At 33.8% G+C, this 17258-nt stretch overlaps 1 protein-coding gene and 1 long non-coding RNA gene across 2 annotated transcripts; both read left to right on the top strand.

The window, feature by feature from the left end:
• The first annotated feature begins 294 nt into the window (after positions 1–294).
• Positions 295–12540, top strand: LOC121431902 (cysteine-rich protein 2-like). The gene is made up of 4 exons (XM_041629682.1): positions 295–417; positions 3247–3347; positions 10714–10768; positions 11663–12540. Exons 1-4 carry the CDS (start codon positions 378–380, stop codon positions 11713–11715), a joined length of 249 nt encoding a protein of 82 aa, XP_041485616.1. The 5' UTR covers positions 295–377; the 3' UTR covers positions 11716–12540.
• Positions 12541–14224: 1684 nt separating this feature from the next.
• On the top strand, positions 14225–16264 carry LOC121431683. Its single transcript, XR_005972150.1, has 2 exons — positions 14225–15249; positions 15295–16264. It is a non-coding gene; the product is annotated as an uncharacterized LOC121431683 (long non-coding RNA).
• Positions 16265–17258: the final 994 nt, after the last annotated feature.

Raw genomic sequence — 17258 nt, 5'->3', positions numbered from 1 at the left:
CATTTCAGAGTTTCGTGAGGCACACCCCATCAAAAAATAATTTGAGTGCCCCCCCCCGGGCCTACCGAGATCGAGAAGACTGAAATTAAAATAATTGTGGTAACCAACATAAGTTCTCTACACCGTACCGTTCTCCAAAAAACGAGTTCTCATGGCACCACATAATCACGTCTCTCTACGTAACGCGTACAACGCTTTCAAATTACGCGCGCTACAGAATACGTCATTCATAATGAATATTTATTTCTAACTCCGGGCATTGGAATTCATTGCTATACCGTTCTGGTAGGTTCTACATCGATCATCTGCGTCGCTTTTGTCCACCTCTAAAATTTCTATTATTAAGCGGGAAAGCGAGACGAGAATTAGGTGTCATCATGTCAAGTTGTGCAAAATGCAGTAAGCCAGTTTATTTTGGTAAGTATTTGATATCATGATAATTATATTTTCTTTCTTAATATTCTAAATCAACGAAGAAAGCTTGTATGTTAAATAATTGTTATTCTTGTGTATGAAAATATTGTCTGGTCCCACAAATTTAAATTGGCGTTCTCTTTTCCGCTTTTTACACAGTCGGTATGATTTCAAATTAATAACGATTTATTTAAGGACAAGATATGGTAGTGGATCATCGTATTACTAAATAATTTTAATCTATATAATCATATAAATCTCAATATTTTTTTTATAATTTTCATATTTCTCCCATTAATAAGCAAATGGTATCATAATACAAACAGACGTGCAGACTGGGAAAATGTGCAAAATCAATGACCAGCTACCGGTATTTTGATCATAGACATCCCATAATCATATTTAGAAATGAACACTTTGAAAATTATGTGTTAACCCCCGTTTTTATCATTTGTCTTTTCAAATTCCCTTTGGGAGGATGTTGTAAAGTGTATCTTCTAAAGCATAAATGCGCACGTAACGTAATACAATGCTGCGGGTGCGCACCTATTTTGTCTTTTTGAATTTGATGCCTAAACTTAAGAGTTAAGTTCTAGTTTCTTAATCTTATTTGAAAAAGTCTTCATTAAATGTTTCTAATTGTGAAGGGAAGTTCTGATCGTGCCTAAAATCTCATCCGAAAACATTGTTTAAAAAAAAGACTTGAATTGTCCTTGCGCCTTGGACACTGTGGATTCTGGTGATGGTTCCAGACCGGTAATAATTGCTGTCAGGCCAGTAATTTCTGTCAGGCCAGTAATTTTTTCAAAAATAGCCAGATGTACTAACTGGTCTGACATGACCAGTAAAAAATAAATCTAACTAAAATTAATTATTTTTCTTCTCTTTTGTAAGTTATAGTAATTCTATTCAATTCAATTTATTTTTCATTCTTCAAAATAATACAAATAAGTACAAGATAGATTGATTCAATTTAAATAATAGCATGAACAAAATTCAATATTGAAAAAAAGATATACATAGTCGAAAGTGATTTAAATATAAATTAACATACATGTCAAGTTTAACTCAATATAATCAATATCATTGAATATAATTAAATCAATGCAATTTTATATCATAAGAAGAATGGAGGGGTCCACTGAAAAGCAAAGCTTGTAGAATGTGGACCCCTCAAAGCTCTGGCATCTCAAAAAACAAAGTGGCTCTCATGAATTATGAGTGTGTGTGTTTAATGTTTGTGTTTTTCTCTCTTCTTTTTTTTTTTTGGGGGGGGGGGGTAACAATAAGCAATGAAAGGCAGCAAAAAAAAATCAAGTCTTTTTTTATAAATGTTTCTTTTTTTTTCATTTTAGGGGAACAGTAACTTTTAGGTTTGGACCAGTAAAAATAGAAACACTGAATATCTTCTGGTTCGACATGAACAGGTTGGACCAGTAGAAAAAAAGGTTGAATTTGTGTCAATTTGATTGTATTTCAATTTACTTTTTTAAAATTAATTTCATTTTTGTCCAAGCAAGATGATCCAATCATGACAAATGCAATAGAAACAATACAAGTATAGTGTGAATTGAGCCCCAGCCAATGCCGGGGGAATCACTTGAATTTTAAAAGAATTGAAAATTCTGTCAAGAGATTCTCCACATTGGCAGGTGCCTACATGTATATAATAAAGTAAGTAAAAATGTAATTATTCATAAAAAAACCTTCAATGTATGATTGTAATACATTTACAAGAGAGAAAAAAACAACATTTGAATCAAATTAAAAAGTAGAAAGAATACAAATTGAATCAAACCAGCAATTAATGCATTTAGATGTACATGTATCAACTTAGAAAAAAAGAGTGGTAAGTCAATTAGTTGCATTTTGATAACTTTAAATGACATCTACATGTATCATGCAAATGTGTGTTTAACAGAAAAATTTCATTTTATAACAACTAATAGGATAGAAGCTTGTTTGTGATTCATTGTATCATGAATGTTTTGTTATGTATATTTTGATGAAAAGGATCAATAAAACATGAATTACAAAAAAATGAAAGCTTTTTAGAATTTTAATCTTCCGCAAGAAATTTGATATGGTCATTAAATTTATGTCAAGCTAGCAAAGTTGAAGTTTATGCACATTGCATTTTTGCTTGACCGAAGGTTTAGTTTTTGAAATTTTATTTTAACTTAGAAAGTTTCTGGAGCTAGTTCATAAAACTTAAACGTAAGGGTAATGACGTACGACCAAACACCCTGCCCGAGTTTTAGGTCACATGACCGAGGTCAAAGGTCATTTAGGGTCAATGAACTTTGGCCATGTCAGTGGTATTTGTTGAATTACCATTATAACTGAAAGTTTATGGATCAAGTTCATAAAACTTGGACATAGAGTAATCAAGTATCACTTTAATAACATCCATGCAAGTTTCAGGTCACATGACCAAGGTCAAAGGTCAATGAGATTTGGCTATTTTATGGGTAATTCTTGAATTGCCATCATACATGTAAAAATCGAATGTTTATGCACATGGAAATTGGAATGTGGACAAAGGGGTAATCAAGTATCACTGATCTTCTTGCACAAGTCTTGGGTCACATGATCAAGTTCAAGTTCAAATGTCATTTAGGGTCAATGAATGTTGTATAATGTTATTATGTGAATGCTGTTTTTTGTGAATAATTGTTTTATAGTCATTTTCAAAGTCGGCACTGCTGCTTTATTGAATCACGTAATGCAGGCGAGACTGCCAGAGAAGCTCTTTTTTGGGGGTATGTGTGCGTGTTATTAGAGGTAAAGACAATTCATCTTGAATCTCTGATTATTTGACTTGTATTTCAGCCGAGAAACTAGTGGCTCTTAACAAAGACTGGCACAGAACATGCTTCAAATGCTCATATGATCAGTGTAACAAAAGATTAAATGCTGGAGAACAACTTGAGGTAGGTATATTCTTTTTCTTTCTCTTCAGATCTTTAGAAAAATCTGAAAATGTGTAATATTTCCGACTTGTGAAAATACATGTAGATTTTTACAATTCATAACATTTTCTTCACCAATGCTGGTTAACTTTTGTCAACTGAATGATTGACATCCCAGATAAACAAAAGATTTCTGGTGCCGGACAAAGTGTAATGCAACTGACTGTAATGCGATTGACAAGAGTTTTTATATCTGCAAAAGTGCGAAAGAAACTCGAAGTGGCTTCCCAAATTCAAACGTCTTATTTGAGACTTCTATATTTAAGTAATGATTTGCAGGTATTGAAATTGGTTAAAGTGTCTTGATTTGAAAGAACTATTCCATGTCCTTTTTGTGTAATGCAGACCTTCATTTTTGAGGAGCGTGATCGCGCCGGCGCTCCTACCGCGCTCCTTAAAAACATAAGGAGAGCAAAAAATCGCGCTCCTAAAAAAAAAAAAAAGCTAAAATTTCACATTTTACATCTTTAAATCCATTTATGGCTTTCTTTTTTCCATAATTCCTTGAAATTACTTTGATTCAGTTGAAAACTATTAGAAAAATGAAGAATATTCATCTCTTTCCCGACTCTGATTTTAATTTAAACTCGGGAAATATTGCAGTCCCATATGTAGATTTTCATGGCAACACCATGGAAGTCTACATGTGGGACTACAATATTTACCGAGGTAAGTTCAAATCAGAGTCAGGGAAGAGGTGAATATTCTTTCTTTTCTGTTTTTTTTTTTTTTTTTAGCAGGAGCGCATACGACATCTTGTAAATGTATTGCCGTGACCCAGGCCTAGTTTCACCACAGATTTAGCTAACACAGCTATTGCATATATACAATGTTAAGGAAACCTACAATTATACATGTATTGTAATGAATTGATTTGAGCTCCTCATGGAGAGCGATTCTGAGGAGCTCAATTGAGCTCAAAAAAATAAGGAGAGCGATTTATTGAGCTCCACAAAATTATAAACGTGAAGGTCTGGTAATGCGACTGACCGACATTTGGGACGTCATAGGGTCCACAATAAACAGCATACATCCTTTCTGTGTGTATTGTTTTAAAGCCTTGTTTTTCAAGTATAAACTTGACAGAAAGACTCACCCAGGCGGTAAAACCGACAGCACCAAGTATTAGAAAAAAAATGTTTTAAAGTGTGAAGTGTAATGCGATTGACTGTGGAATTACCCAAACATAAAACCTATCCTCAAAAACTAATACTGATCCTATTCTTTACATTATTCTTATCCAAACTCTGCATTACATTCCTTTATGTAACTCTCCATGCCCTCTGAGATATTAAGGCGAGAGAAATTGTTGCAGCGGTAAAAATGTGTCACTGTATTTATGAAATGGTCCAGGACTGTGCTTTGAACTGCGATCTTTAACTAACTTAGCCTAGTTTGAGTTGTGCTAAACTGCCAATAGTACAGGGTACATGTCACAATGATATTGGATTTTGCCAATTTGTGGAAAATGCTTGAGGTTACAAGAGAGGCATCATTCAGATTCGGAATCAGCACCCTCGAATTGACAAGAAACCTTAAAAAAACAAGGTTTCAACCCCTTCTCTATGGGGCCTATCCTGGACTTTGCTCAATTCGCGCAAGTAGTTTTGGTCTTTATTTCAAAACACTTTCCCGACTTTAACTTTTACTTGCCCTGGGTAATCGGCAAGTGCTTTGTAGCACCCTGCAATGCCTGTTTATTACTAGACTATTTGAACCTGTGTTCACTAAAACAGTTATGATGTGGAGGATATGAAACAAATATGTTTGTTGGTGGATAAGTTTTCTAATTTTACATGAAAAATCATTTTGATTTTATGTAGGTACATGATTAAAAAAAATAAAGAAGGCAATTATAAACTTTTTTCCTCAACACACAAAGAAAACTTGAAGAATTAGCTCAAATTTTTTGGCCACTAACTGCAGCCTTCCTCAGCAATGTGACCCTATTTGACCTTAGTGACATACTTAAAAACTTTTTTTATATATACATGTATATATTCAAGCAGATCTCAGGCATGGAATGGATAAAAAAATTAGGTCATACATGTAATGTAAGTAAAGTTTGTAGCTTTCTGATGATTGATCACCATATTTGAAAGATGTATGCATTCTAAAAACCCTTATTTATGAAAATAAAAACATCAAGGGAGTGTGCTACATATAAATACATGTAGGTATTTATGAATTATGAAATAAAGGTTGGAATGATAGATAATGCAATCCATATTGATACATGCCGTGGGAATAATTTTGCTTTACAAATTTGAATAGCATTTTTGGTCACAAGAGAAAAAGCTCTCAACTAATAAATAATGTGCACATTTAATGTACAAGTACAGTCCAACAAATATGCTATACAAAAGACTTTTGTATATAGCAGTCTTTTAAAAAATGTGGAGCAAATTGCATGATACCAGGAAAATTATTCCCTGCATGCATGTTATTGACCCCTTGGTCAAAGCTTCAGACTGGCTTTTGCACATACACATGTAATCATGTACACTTAAAACTTTTTTATTGCTTTTTTCAATAATCATTCTTCATTTATCACAACTGGACATTTCTCTTTTTATAGATGGTGAATTTGGTATTCATTCCCAGACCTTGTTTGGAGCCAGTAGTGATTTTATATTCCCCTTGCCATGAGTACCTTTTCTTAGAAAATATGTCGATTTGATGTGAGAAAACAACACATATTGGACTAAATTCATGCCATGATTTGAATAGACCAGCATTATAAAATGTATGAACATACTACATACCGGTACTCAGTATACACACATAATATGATGCATTGTTCAAATAACACTTTTGATAATTACTCTGGCCCTTGGGTATTATGTAATACTGTACATGTATGTCCATACATTTATTGATTATGTAATGTGTATGTGAAGCCTGCTCTGTCTATCAATGAGGAGATACATGTATGCAGTTAGGACCCATTACTATACACGGGGGGGGGGGGGGGGGCTGGAAGTTTGGGTTGATGCAAAAAAAAAAATCCTTTCTTCTTTGAGTAAATTTTTTTCCTTATTCCATTGAAACAAGTTTTTCCCCCCTTTCAGATGATTTGTCAGTGGACCAATTTTTTTTTTTTTTTTTTTTTGGGGGGGGACTTTCAGCCCCCGTTGGATATCTAATAGTTCATCCCTTAAAGAGCAATCAATAATTTGATATTATTTTAATAATTTGAATACCCTGTATTATTGATAGGTAGAGAAATGAGCAAGAGAGAGAGGAATGATAGGTGGAGAGAGAGAGAAAGAGAAGGGGGGGGGGTGTGAAGACACGGTGATATATGACACCATTCTCATTACGCTTTCTAAAACTAGTTTACTGGAAACCGGTTCAGGAAACCAGTTTGGAAGATCGCTTTGATAGCGTTCCCATTTGATCACCCGAAAGTGGTTTCTTGTTACTATGGGAACGCTTTCAGTGCTGTGACACGTTTCCCGCGAACTTCGGAACCGCAGCGTAGGCTTTCTCCACACAATGTGTGTAGTAACAAAATGTGCACTGCATAGATAGCTTCCCAAAGAACGGTCGTGTCTTCACTTATGCGAAAAAAAACAGTTTAACAAGGCAAAGCGATTTTCAAAACTACATCGCGACTCGCGAGTTGGTTTTATGAACCCACCGGTGTGGAAGATCGCTTCTAATTACACGTTCAACTACATATACATGTACATGTAGTTTCCACTAAACTAGTTTCCACTAAACTAGTTTCCAGTAAACTAGTTTTAAGAAGGTAGTGAGAACGGTGTTGAAGACTATTTTAAATTAATAAAGCCTACATGTATTTTGAAAATCAAAATACTGTATAAAATGTTAATACCAATACCATCAAATAACTGTAGAATCATTGCCATTTTTAAACAAACAATATCAAATGAACAGGTAGAGAACACACACAATCAATATGATTGCATCATGAATAAATTTGTTATTGGATATTTTCCCATTATCCGCGTGGTCACTTCAAAATTACAGATTATGACCATGAAATTGAGTCCTAATCCTGATTAAAGTAAATTTCAGTAATTTAGATTAAATTTTTGGTATATATTTAAAATTATGCAGGTTAATTCAATGAATTCAATTCATATCAGGTATGATGATTCCGATTAAATTCCAGAACTGACATCAGTTGAATTACTGGTATCAAAAGTTTGATTCATCTGGTAAATCAGATTAAATACAGGTTAAATTGAATTCAGATTGATTTTTATTTTATTTACCGGTATTTATTTTTGTAAATTTTATTTTATTTCATTTTATTTTATTTATTTATTTTATTTGATTTACTTGATTTATTTATTGATTTATTTTTTTTTTTTTTTGGGGGGGGTTAATCATGTAAGAGTCTATCCAAGTATGTACTTTTGATTCAATTAGTAAAATAATATAGTTACAAGATTATGTATACTTGTACATGTATGACATACCGTACTACATTCAAGTCATTAAGATGGTATCAGATTACAGCATAAATGTAATTCATCATTAATATTCAATTTATAATTATACATTATAAATCAATTTTGATTGGTGATTCATATACATTGTACCCTATAAAACTCATGTTGGTTCATTAAAAGTAAAACTGAACTATTTGATTAAATTACGATTCATATATTGTACACCATGTGCTGGTCATGATATAGGTCTCCTACCCAAGTTATGATCACCATAGCTCAATGGAACTTCTGAAAGCCTTAAAGGGGAATGAAACCTTTGGAACAAATAGGCTTGTGTAGAAACAGAAAAATCAAAGAATAAGAATAAAGAAAGTTTGAGAAAAATCGGACAAATAGTGAGGAAGTTATGAGCATTTGAATATTGCAATCACTAATGCTATGGAGATCCTCACATTGGCAATGCGACAAGGATGTGTGATGTCACTGATGAACAACTTTCCTTAAGTGGACTACAAAATACCCTCAAAATGTCTCTTTTTGCTTTTTCTTATGATGATACAAACTCTTTAATTTATCCATGATGTATTCTTAAGAAATATGTATTACATGTACATGCCCTCATGTAGAAAGAACAGTATGATTTATGGATAGATGTGATAAAAGAGGCAATTCAAGTGAAATATATACTAAAGTAATGGGGAGAGTTGTTCACAAGTGACATCACACATCTTTGTCACATTGCCAATTTGCCATCTCCATAGCATTAGTGATCGCAATATTCAAATGCTCATAACTTTCTCATTATTTGTCCGATTTTTCTCAAACTTTCGTTGATCTGTTTCTTTGATTTTTCTGTTTTCACACAAGCCATCTTGTTCCAATGGTTTCATTCTCCTTTAAACAAAGAACATGACTGTCACCAAGGGTCTTGAGAGGTCGATGTAAACAAAGCTAGATAAAGAAGTGTTGATGAGATGGCAGCGGGTGCGGGGCAGGAGTTGACAGTAATTTGAGGCAGTGTCAATTAGAGAAGGTGTGAGGGATATGAAAATGAAAAGTTTACATTTTAAAGGATCAGATTAAGAATCAGATAAAATGGCAATTATAATCAAGATTATTCAACAATTTGATGTAAATTCAGACAGTTTTATAAAAATACATAATGTTGAAAGAGTGCCCTTCATCATATACATACATGTATACATGTATGTACATGTACGAGCAGCTTCCGAATCATATGCTGTATGTAAGAGAGTTATGTAAAATAATTTGATTCATTATTGTTTTGTTTATGTTATGAAATAACGTTTTTTTTTTCATTCTTTGGAATAAAAAGAAAAGAAAGAAAAACTTTGCTGTATTGTAAATAAAATCTCTATATTGGTTCAAATAGCATCATATAAGCTGTTTGAAACAAAATGCCAATGAAGAAAATCTGCTATTCAATGATAGTGCACTATTCCGTTATTGATGTTACAGATCATGCCATCACTCGGACGCGCCTGTCTGCTAGATGGCTGTTACGGTGAAGGCCCGTGAAGCACTAATCAGGTTACGCTGTGCGCGGTGGCTTCAGGAAAAGTAGGACACTCGGCGGAAGTAATGCAACTGGGCTCTGCAAGCGCAGCGTTTTGCTATTTTTGGTGCAGATTATTAGGGATGACTAGATTACCAATATCTAAGGTACTGTAGGATGTAAAACAAATATACCAGGGGGTGATTCACAAAGATTTAAGTATGACTTATTAGAGTTGCACTTAAATACAGAGTTGCATACGGTATGAAAGGCTTGACTTCATTATTTATTTATTTATTTATTTATTTATTATTTATTTATTTATAAGTCTTTTTTTAGTAGGGTGGCTCCATCAGTAATTGATATACTGTTGTCCTTGGAGGCCCTACAACAAAAATACAAACATTTAACAAACATGAGTATAAACAGTGTACAATGTAAGTTGAAACGAACAAACTGTAAAGAAAAGAACAACACAAGGGGCCAGTTTATAAATTAAGACTATTATAACGCCAAAATAAAAGACTAAATGAGGATTCGGATTGAGCATTTCTTAAAAAATTAGGTAGATTGTTCCAAATGAATGCACCAGCAAAAGAAAAACTTTGTTTGCCCATTTCTGTTCGAACTCTGGGCAAAATCAATCCTGTGCTTTGTGCACTACGAGTACGAATACTATGTACAGTTTCAGATTTTTTAAAGATACTTAACAAATAGGCTGGATTTTGATTACATTTGGTCACATCATGTCATGAGGGTGCATATCTATCAATAAGATCGCGCATTGCATATCATATACGCGTCAACATTTAAGTGTGATCATACTTAAAATACGCCCAGGCCTTTGTTTCGAAAGTATAGAGGGGACTTTTCATTCTTGGTTGTCCAGGCACTATCATCGCCCCTTGGGGAAAAATAATTATTGCCAGTCCTACCTCGGACAAATAATTTCCGCTGTACTCCTTGAAAGCCAAGTAAAATCCATAAAATTACATTTTCTCCAGATCCAGAACATTAGGAAGAAAATTACCTAGATGCATTCATGATATAATCAGACACATTTTATACATTTTACATTTTATTTTCAGTCATCATGATCCATTGGTAAATTAACAAATTTATGCAAACAATATGGAACAGCTGCTTGCATGTGAAATACTCAATTGAAAACTTTGAAAAAGTTCCCTTTTCTGTTATTTTGTGAGAACATTTGGAAACCTTTGTCAACGTGCATCTAGTTTTCAGATATTTTTTTAATGTCAACTTGATGTCAAGATGAACTACCCGTTTGATATGGTTTTTGCTATGGTTGTTTTGTCATCATCGTCATCATCATCATCATTGCTCTTACATGTATTTTTTTATTGAAATTATCTTTTGATTACAGCACAATAAGGAGCCCTTCTGCAAATCATGCTATGGAAAACTATTTGGACCAAAGGGTAAGCACACCACCTTGTAAAAAAGAAGACTTTACAGTTTGATAAGATTTAATCTTTGCAAGAAAGTAACTTCAACTGGTTTCTCTTATTAAAAGTTTGTGATTGACTTGAATCAGTGACAGCTCATTCAATCTCAGATATGAATATCAATCCTGGATTACATGTACTTCTTGTGGAGAGGTGGTGCTCTGGAAGACAATTTATTCAGTTTTGTTTCCCTGATACACGTACATGTTAATTGAAGTTTGAAGCATAGGGTTAGCTATTAAAATGTGATTTCCCTCTCTATCCCTTTCGCCTCTCTCTTTCCCTCCCCTCTCTTTTCATCTACACCTCCTCCCCCCAGCCTGCCTGCCTCCACTCTCTCTTCCTTCCTGCCCCCTCCTCTGCCTCCCTCACCCTCCCTCATTCCCAGTCTCTTTTTCTGTTTTCTCCCCAAAGATTCCCTCCCCTCTCTGCTGCCCCCCTCCCCACTTCCCTTATGTTATTGCATCATTACTTTCTTCATGTGATATTTACGGTATACAGCAGTGCTCCACCAGAAAATGAACATATTTAAAGTGTTCAAGTTCTGCCATGTCTAGATATTTAATTGTGAATTCAGGTGATAAAATATTACATTCAATAAAGTTTGTTTCTGTTGGCTCACTGAACATTATAGTGTTGTTGTGTACATTTAACACTCAGCATGATTTGTGAAGGGGATCACTTTTACTTTTACTGTAGGCCTATGTATATATATTTCTTCTCTTCATCTTGACCAAATTCTAACAGCTTAGCTCATTCTTTCCATTAATATAAAATAATATGATTATACCAATTCTTATAAAAGTAATGATAAATCAAGCAATTTCTCTGTCTTTCCTCACATTCCCATTTCACCCGTAATTCCAGGTTACAGAAGCGGCGGAGCAGACCAACCAAACTCCTACATCTATTCCAAGTGAACAGGACATGGACAGCCCCAGAGAAATGGATTTTAGCCTCACGACATTCCTGATCATGTCTCCAACAAAAGACCCCTATATTCTCCCAACCAAATCCAATGTACTGTACTATTTATAGCATATTTTATCATATTTTCAAAATTGTATATAGTTATTTCCTTCATGTATATGAATATTAAGTAATTAATGATCACATGATTCCTTTTATTATCTATGCACATGCGTACACAACACTCATATATCACCATTATCTATAGGCTTACTATAAATTTATATGCCTGGTTATCTCTCCTGGGGGCCGTTTCATAAAGCTGTTCGTAAGTTACGAATGACTTTACGCACGACTGGTGACCATTTCTTGTGCTAAATGATCTCCCTATGTCACTCTTAACTTAAGAACAGCTTTATGAAATGGCCCCGGGAAGCTTTTGTAACCCTAAAGCTGTTTTTTTTTCACATACACTGTAACTTGATGATTCATAACAAACCAAAAAACATCATCAGGATTTGGTGGACTACGCAAAATCAAGATAAATAATTTGATTCATTTGCATGTGCCTCATATAATTTGAAATACATATATGTTTATCATGAATTTAAGGCAAACTCCCAATGAAATTGAACCATGCTGGATTTTTTTTAAAAACCTTTGTTTCTGAAAGATTATCAACACTCTGAGGGAGTTCTGGATTTTTTTCTTTACAAAATATTATTCATTCACAAGTTTTCAAATCTGCATTGTGCCATTCCATATATTTCTAAACATGCTGCATGACTTATTGCACCGAACTGTATGCCAGATATTTACTATCTGGTTTATGTTGTTTGAAGGTTTGCATGGTGGCATGTACACTTGCTGATGTGGTTTATGGTACACCATGTGGAGTGTTATAGAAACAGTGGATAGAAGAAGAGGATAGGCGAGAAAGTCTTCAGGAGACAGGACAGTCAACCTGTCCGAAACGTCGAGTCTCTCTACTACAGTACTCATCATTTCTACTCGCCGACTCAAGCCAGCATCTCCTCATCAGCTTTGCTACTCAAGCTGTTCTCACTCAACATTCCTTCTGGTTTACAGTCCTTTTCAGGACTATTTTCAAGAAAGAATACTTTACTTTCAAATCTCCACTTTCTCCTCTATCCACTTCTTCTCTTCTTCTATCCACTGTTTCTATAACACTCCACATGGTGTACCGTAAACCACATCAGCAAGTATCTGGTTTATGTTGTAAAAATCCTCAACTATTGAACTATGAAAGAGGGGTGCTGCCCTGAAAACTTAATGGCATATATGACAAATATCAGTACAGGGTAATACCTAAAAAGTAACGAAGGGTTATACTATACAAGTGGGGGAGGTTTCATTTGCTATTCCTTTCAATCCAAATTCTTTCTATTTATACCAAAGAATTTTCTTTCAGAAACACTTTCATTTGTGTATCATTTATTGATGGCTTAAGTAATACTTTTATGCATTGATGAACTATTTGTAAATGATACTTTGGCTCTGTTACTTGTTCAATCGTCTTGGTTCAATTGTTGACATATAATGTTTATATGAGATCATTATGTTCAAGAAAACCTAGTAACAGTCTACTTGTCGCATTGCTGCTTCGCAGTACATGTATATCATTAATTAATGTTGTTTCCTATTTAGCTCATCAATATTTAATGTATTCTAAGTGCAGCTTTAATGAATTTATGAGGCATTCCAACTACAAAATTATTGTATTCATGACTTCGTCCAAACACCATCAAGCCTGTACCTTCCAAATCAAATTACCTTAATCTTTCATTTTTTACTGACAGATCAACCTTGCTAAATTATTCATTGCTGTATCTTATTTCATTATTAGGGGTACATATCATTCACAGATGTATAAAAAAAATATGAAACAATTATGATTTCATGTAATAACACAAGAAAAAGGAAAATGGGGATGTGACATCAACAGCCCATCTAATGAATATTCATGAGGATGTGTACAGGTATATTTTCACAAAAGATTCCTAAGCTTTGAAATTCAATAACTTTGTTATTTGTTATCAGATTTTCATGAAATTTTCAGCATCATGCTCTGTGAATTTTACTCTATTTATTTAGATTTAAACATTTTCAGCATGGAGAACCCCCTTTAAGTACAATTATTAAAATTACAAGTAAATGAAATGGGGGCTTTGAGGAGAAAATTCAGTGCAGTTAAATTTGTATGTTGATTGCTGCCTTTATTGAAAGTTGAAGTGATCAAGTTTGACGGTATGCCTCTCTTTATTGGTTATGATACTTGTTATGTATGCATGGGGGTGGCGGATCTGGGCCCCATCTGGCAAAGAGTTGCGATTGATACGATCAATCACAACTATGGAAAGCCAGCAAAGTCAACGTATAAAATGCATGTTTGCTCAAAAAATCTTCTAGATATATGATGTATATTCATATATTCATTGATTTTTTGACTATTTGGTGTTTTCTCCTTTGTTTACAAAGGACATTTGCAAATTTTGTGTCGAAAAAATTATGACGCTGATGGATTTCCATAGCGATACAATTGATTGAATCAATCGTAACTCTTTGTAAGACGGGGCACTGATGTGCTCCATACAAAGGTGCTGAATGATGCGAATATACTGTGCTCAAACTCATATATGCAAAGTGGAACAAAACAGTCAATATTTATCATCTAATATCTCTGTGCACTCCAAAAGACTTTGGATTGATTGGGGATATTTGGAGTAACTCGATAATTCCTACCCATTATCATAATGGGTATTTGTGAGTAATAATGTTTCTGCGTTATATATCTAATAAGTTCAACCCATTATGACATATGACATTTTACATTTGATTCCATGTGTTTGTCATTTAAACATTTGTTTTCTACCTGTACAGATACAACTGCTCTGTGTGGAATATATTTCAAAGTGTTACATGTATGTAACATTAATCAATACTCAATGATATCAGTAATCTTTGAATGACATATTTCTATCATCACTTGTTATTTGTAAGAATGTGACAAAAACTGGAATTTTGCCACATCAATTTGTACTGAATCAAATAAAAGGGTACTCCAGAAATATTCAGTCATTCCATCTATTCGTGATTTAAAAGTAAATGAATTTAACATATCAGGTTTCGCAGGAAATGTGAATAATTGAATTTTTTTACTTCATGTTATGTATTAAAAGCAAGTTTTTTTTTCTTGAAAATCTAAGATTCAATTTACAGTACTCCCATGTAGCCCATTCCAAATAGCCAAATAGTAGGTGATTATAAGTACAAGTACAGTAGGCCTATATTATAGGGTAATTAAAATTCTAAGTGTCTCAGGTAAAACGTTTTAATATATTTTTATCAGTGAGTGTTGTAATTATGTTGGTTTAGGCTATGATTCCTCTGAATGATGATTTTAAATATTTCTTAATTTTTACTTGTAAAAAAATGTACCTCGTAAGTGATATATGCAAATTATGAACTGAAATCAATGAAGGGAAGTCAATTTGATGCATGATAATCATTATAAATCTACAATGGTAATTATGGACTATGGCAGATAGTATATGGTATTATTAAACAAGATTTGGGGGAAGGGGAGGGGGTACTTCACCATTTCATCATTTTTTCTTCTCTCCTTTATTAAGTCCCTTTCTGTGGTTGGGGGTAACAGTAAGATGTATCTATGTATTGTGTATTTGTCCTACAGTATTATACATGTACTCAAAGGCCCAAATTCACGAAGGTGGTTTTAATTGTACCATGGTGCAAACCCTGAACTCTGCAGATTTTATGTACATAATTACGCGTATTTCATCATAAACACTATTTTAAAGAAAAGTCCAATTATAGATGCACCCTTTTTGGTAAAGGGTGCAATGATATTCTTGAGTGAAGCATGATAATACAAGAAATTTGCATATTCCGTGGTGTTGTAACATAGTACAATTAAACCACCTTTGTGAAGTCGGGCCTTTGTGCATTCATTTTGTATACCCAATAATGTCTTAATGTACATATTCTTTGTTTGGTGTGGGCATGGTTATGTTTAAATGTTTATTGTTTATGCATTGCAACAATTCACAGTGCTCATCAGTAATGCAATGAAGACTCAAAATTCTAGGTGTATTTCCAAAATCATATTTCATTGATATTTTCAGTAAAAGGAAACACAGTAAAATCAATGTAATTTTATAATAGCATTACGTGCTGAATTATATAAAATGAAGATTGATGAATATATATTTCTGAAATGTTTTTCCATGTCATTTTAATGAAATACTGCACTTCAAGATTTCACGTATATGCTTTTGAATGAAATTACAAAAGAAAATAATGTTGGAAAAAAGTTAATTATTTTGTTTAAATCATCATATATGACTATTAATTGGGTCCATTACTGTTCAGTATATTTCAATTTCCAAAATGTAATATTCTGGTTTAAAGACTGAGTTTTAACATGCTCATGTTATCTTGTCCAAAGCTAGAATGTGTTTTATAATGTGCCATTTCTATCCCTGTGCTATACGTAAAGCGGCTGAAGTATGTACAAAAGCAAAAACCTTGCATGTGCTAGTTTTTATCTTATATTCCATTTTAATTGTACATATTTCATCAAATTCTAAACTCCGGGGGGGGGGGGGGGGGGCCACTTACATTGACGAGTGGATACCATGCGCGACCAAAAAAACACGTAAAAAGGATGTCCTTTTCACGAAAAGGGTGTCAAAAACACAAAAATTATGAAAAAAGGGTATCTATTTCGCCAGGAAAATTACGTGTTTAGGGTCGAATTTGCGGGGATGATAAAACAAAATTAAAATGTTTTATAAAGGATGTCCTTTTTGCCCCAACACTACGTGTTTAGAGTCTAATTTGCGCGAGGTGTAGAAGGTGGGGTCGTACTAAACCAAATAAGGTAATTCAAGCCGACAACCAAAGGACCCGTAACAATAAAACATTCCTGTACTTGTTTAGGGGTTCATTTCAGGGAATATTTGCCAAGAGTATCGTTTTGTTTCCAATACTTGTTAAGGGTAGGGTTTCACACGCCAATACTTGTTAAGGGGTGCATTTTCAGAATATGGAAATTACGTGTTTTGGGTGCTTTTCGAGACCCCATGGTCGCGCATGGTATCCACTCATGAATTGAAGTGGCCCCCACCCCCCGGGGCTAAACTTCATCTCTATCTCTTTAAACTTTTCAGGTGAGACCGATTTTCATACACATATTGTATTCAAGTAAAATAAGAAAAAATATGCAATTAAGTATAAAAGTAAGCTCAGTTTCGTTATCTAATGTTTATGTGCACATCCTTAGTAAGTAGGATCATTACGTATAACTTGAAATCGTGATAAAACACCTCTTGTGTAAAACATAGAAATAACTTTTCTTGAACTTTGTACAAGATAAGCTTTTATCTTGATTACGTATAAGATATGAACAAGCTAAACCGCTTGGCACTATTAAAGTTTAGATTTGAGTGCTTTCAGGCCCATCAATTTTCAACAAATAATGTGAATGTTGAAATTATTTGCAATGTTTATC

The sequence above is a fragment of the Lytechinus variegatus genome, chromosome 18 (assembly GCF_018143015.1).
Source record: "Lytechinus variegatus isolate NC3 chromosome 18, Lvar_3.0, whole genome shotgun sequence".
NCBI lineage: Eukaryota > Metazoa > Echinodermata > Echinoidea > Temnopleuroida > Toxopneustidae > Lytechinus > Lytechinus variegatus.
This window is presented reverse-complemented; position numbering and strand designations above follow the sequence as displayed.

Bases quoted from the DNA above. Each gene is read 5' to 3' on its own strand.
- LOC121431902 (XM_041629682.1), top strand. From the start codon at position 378: ATGTCAAGTTGTGCAAAATGCAGTAAGCCAGTTTATTTTG. The intron at 418-3,246 runs GTAAGTATTTGA...CTTGTATTTCAG, and splicing joins CAGTAAGCCAGTTTATTTTG to CCGAGAAACTAGTGGCTCTT. The intron at 10,769-11,662 runs GTAAGCACACCA...CCGTAATTCCAG, and splicing joins AAAACTATTTGGACCAAAGG to GTTACAGAAGCGGCGGAGCA.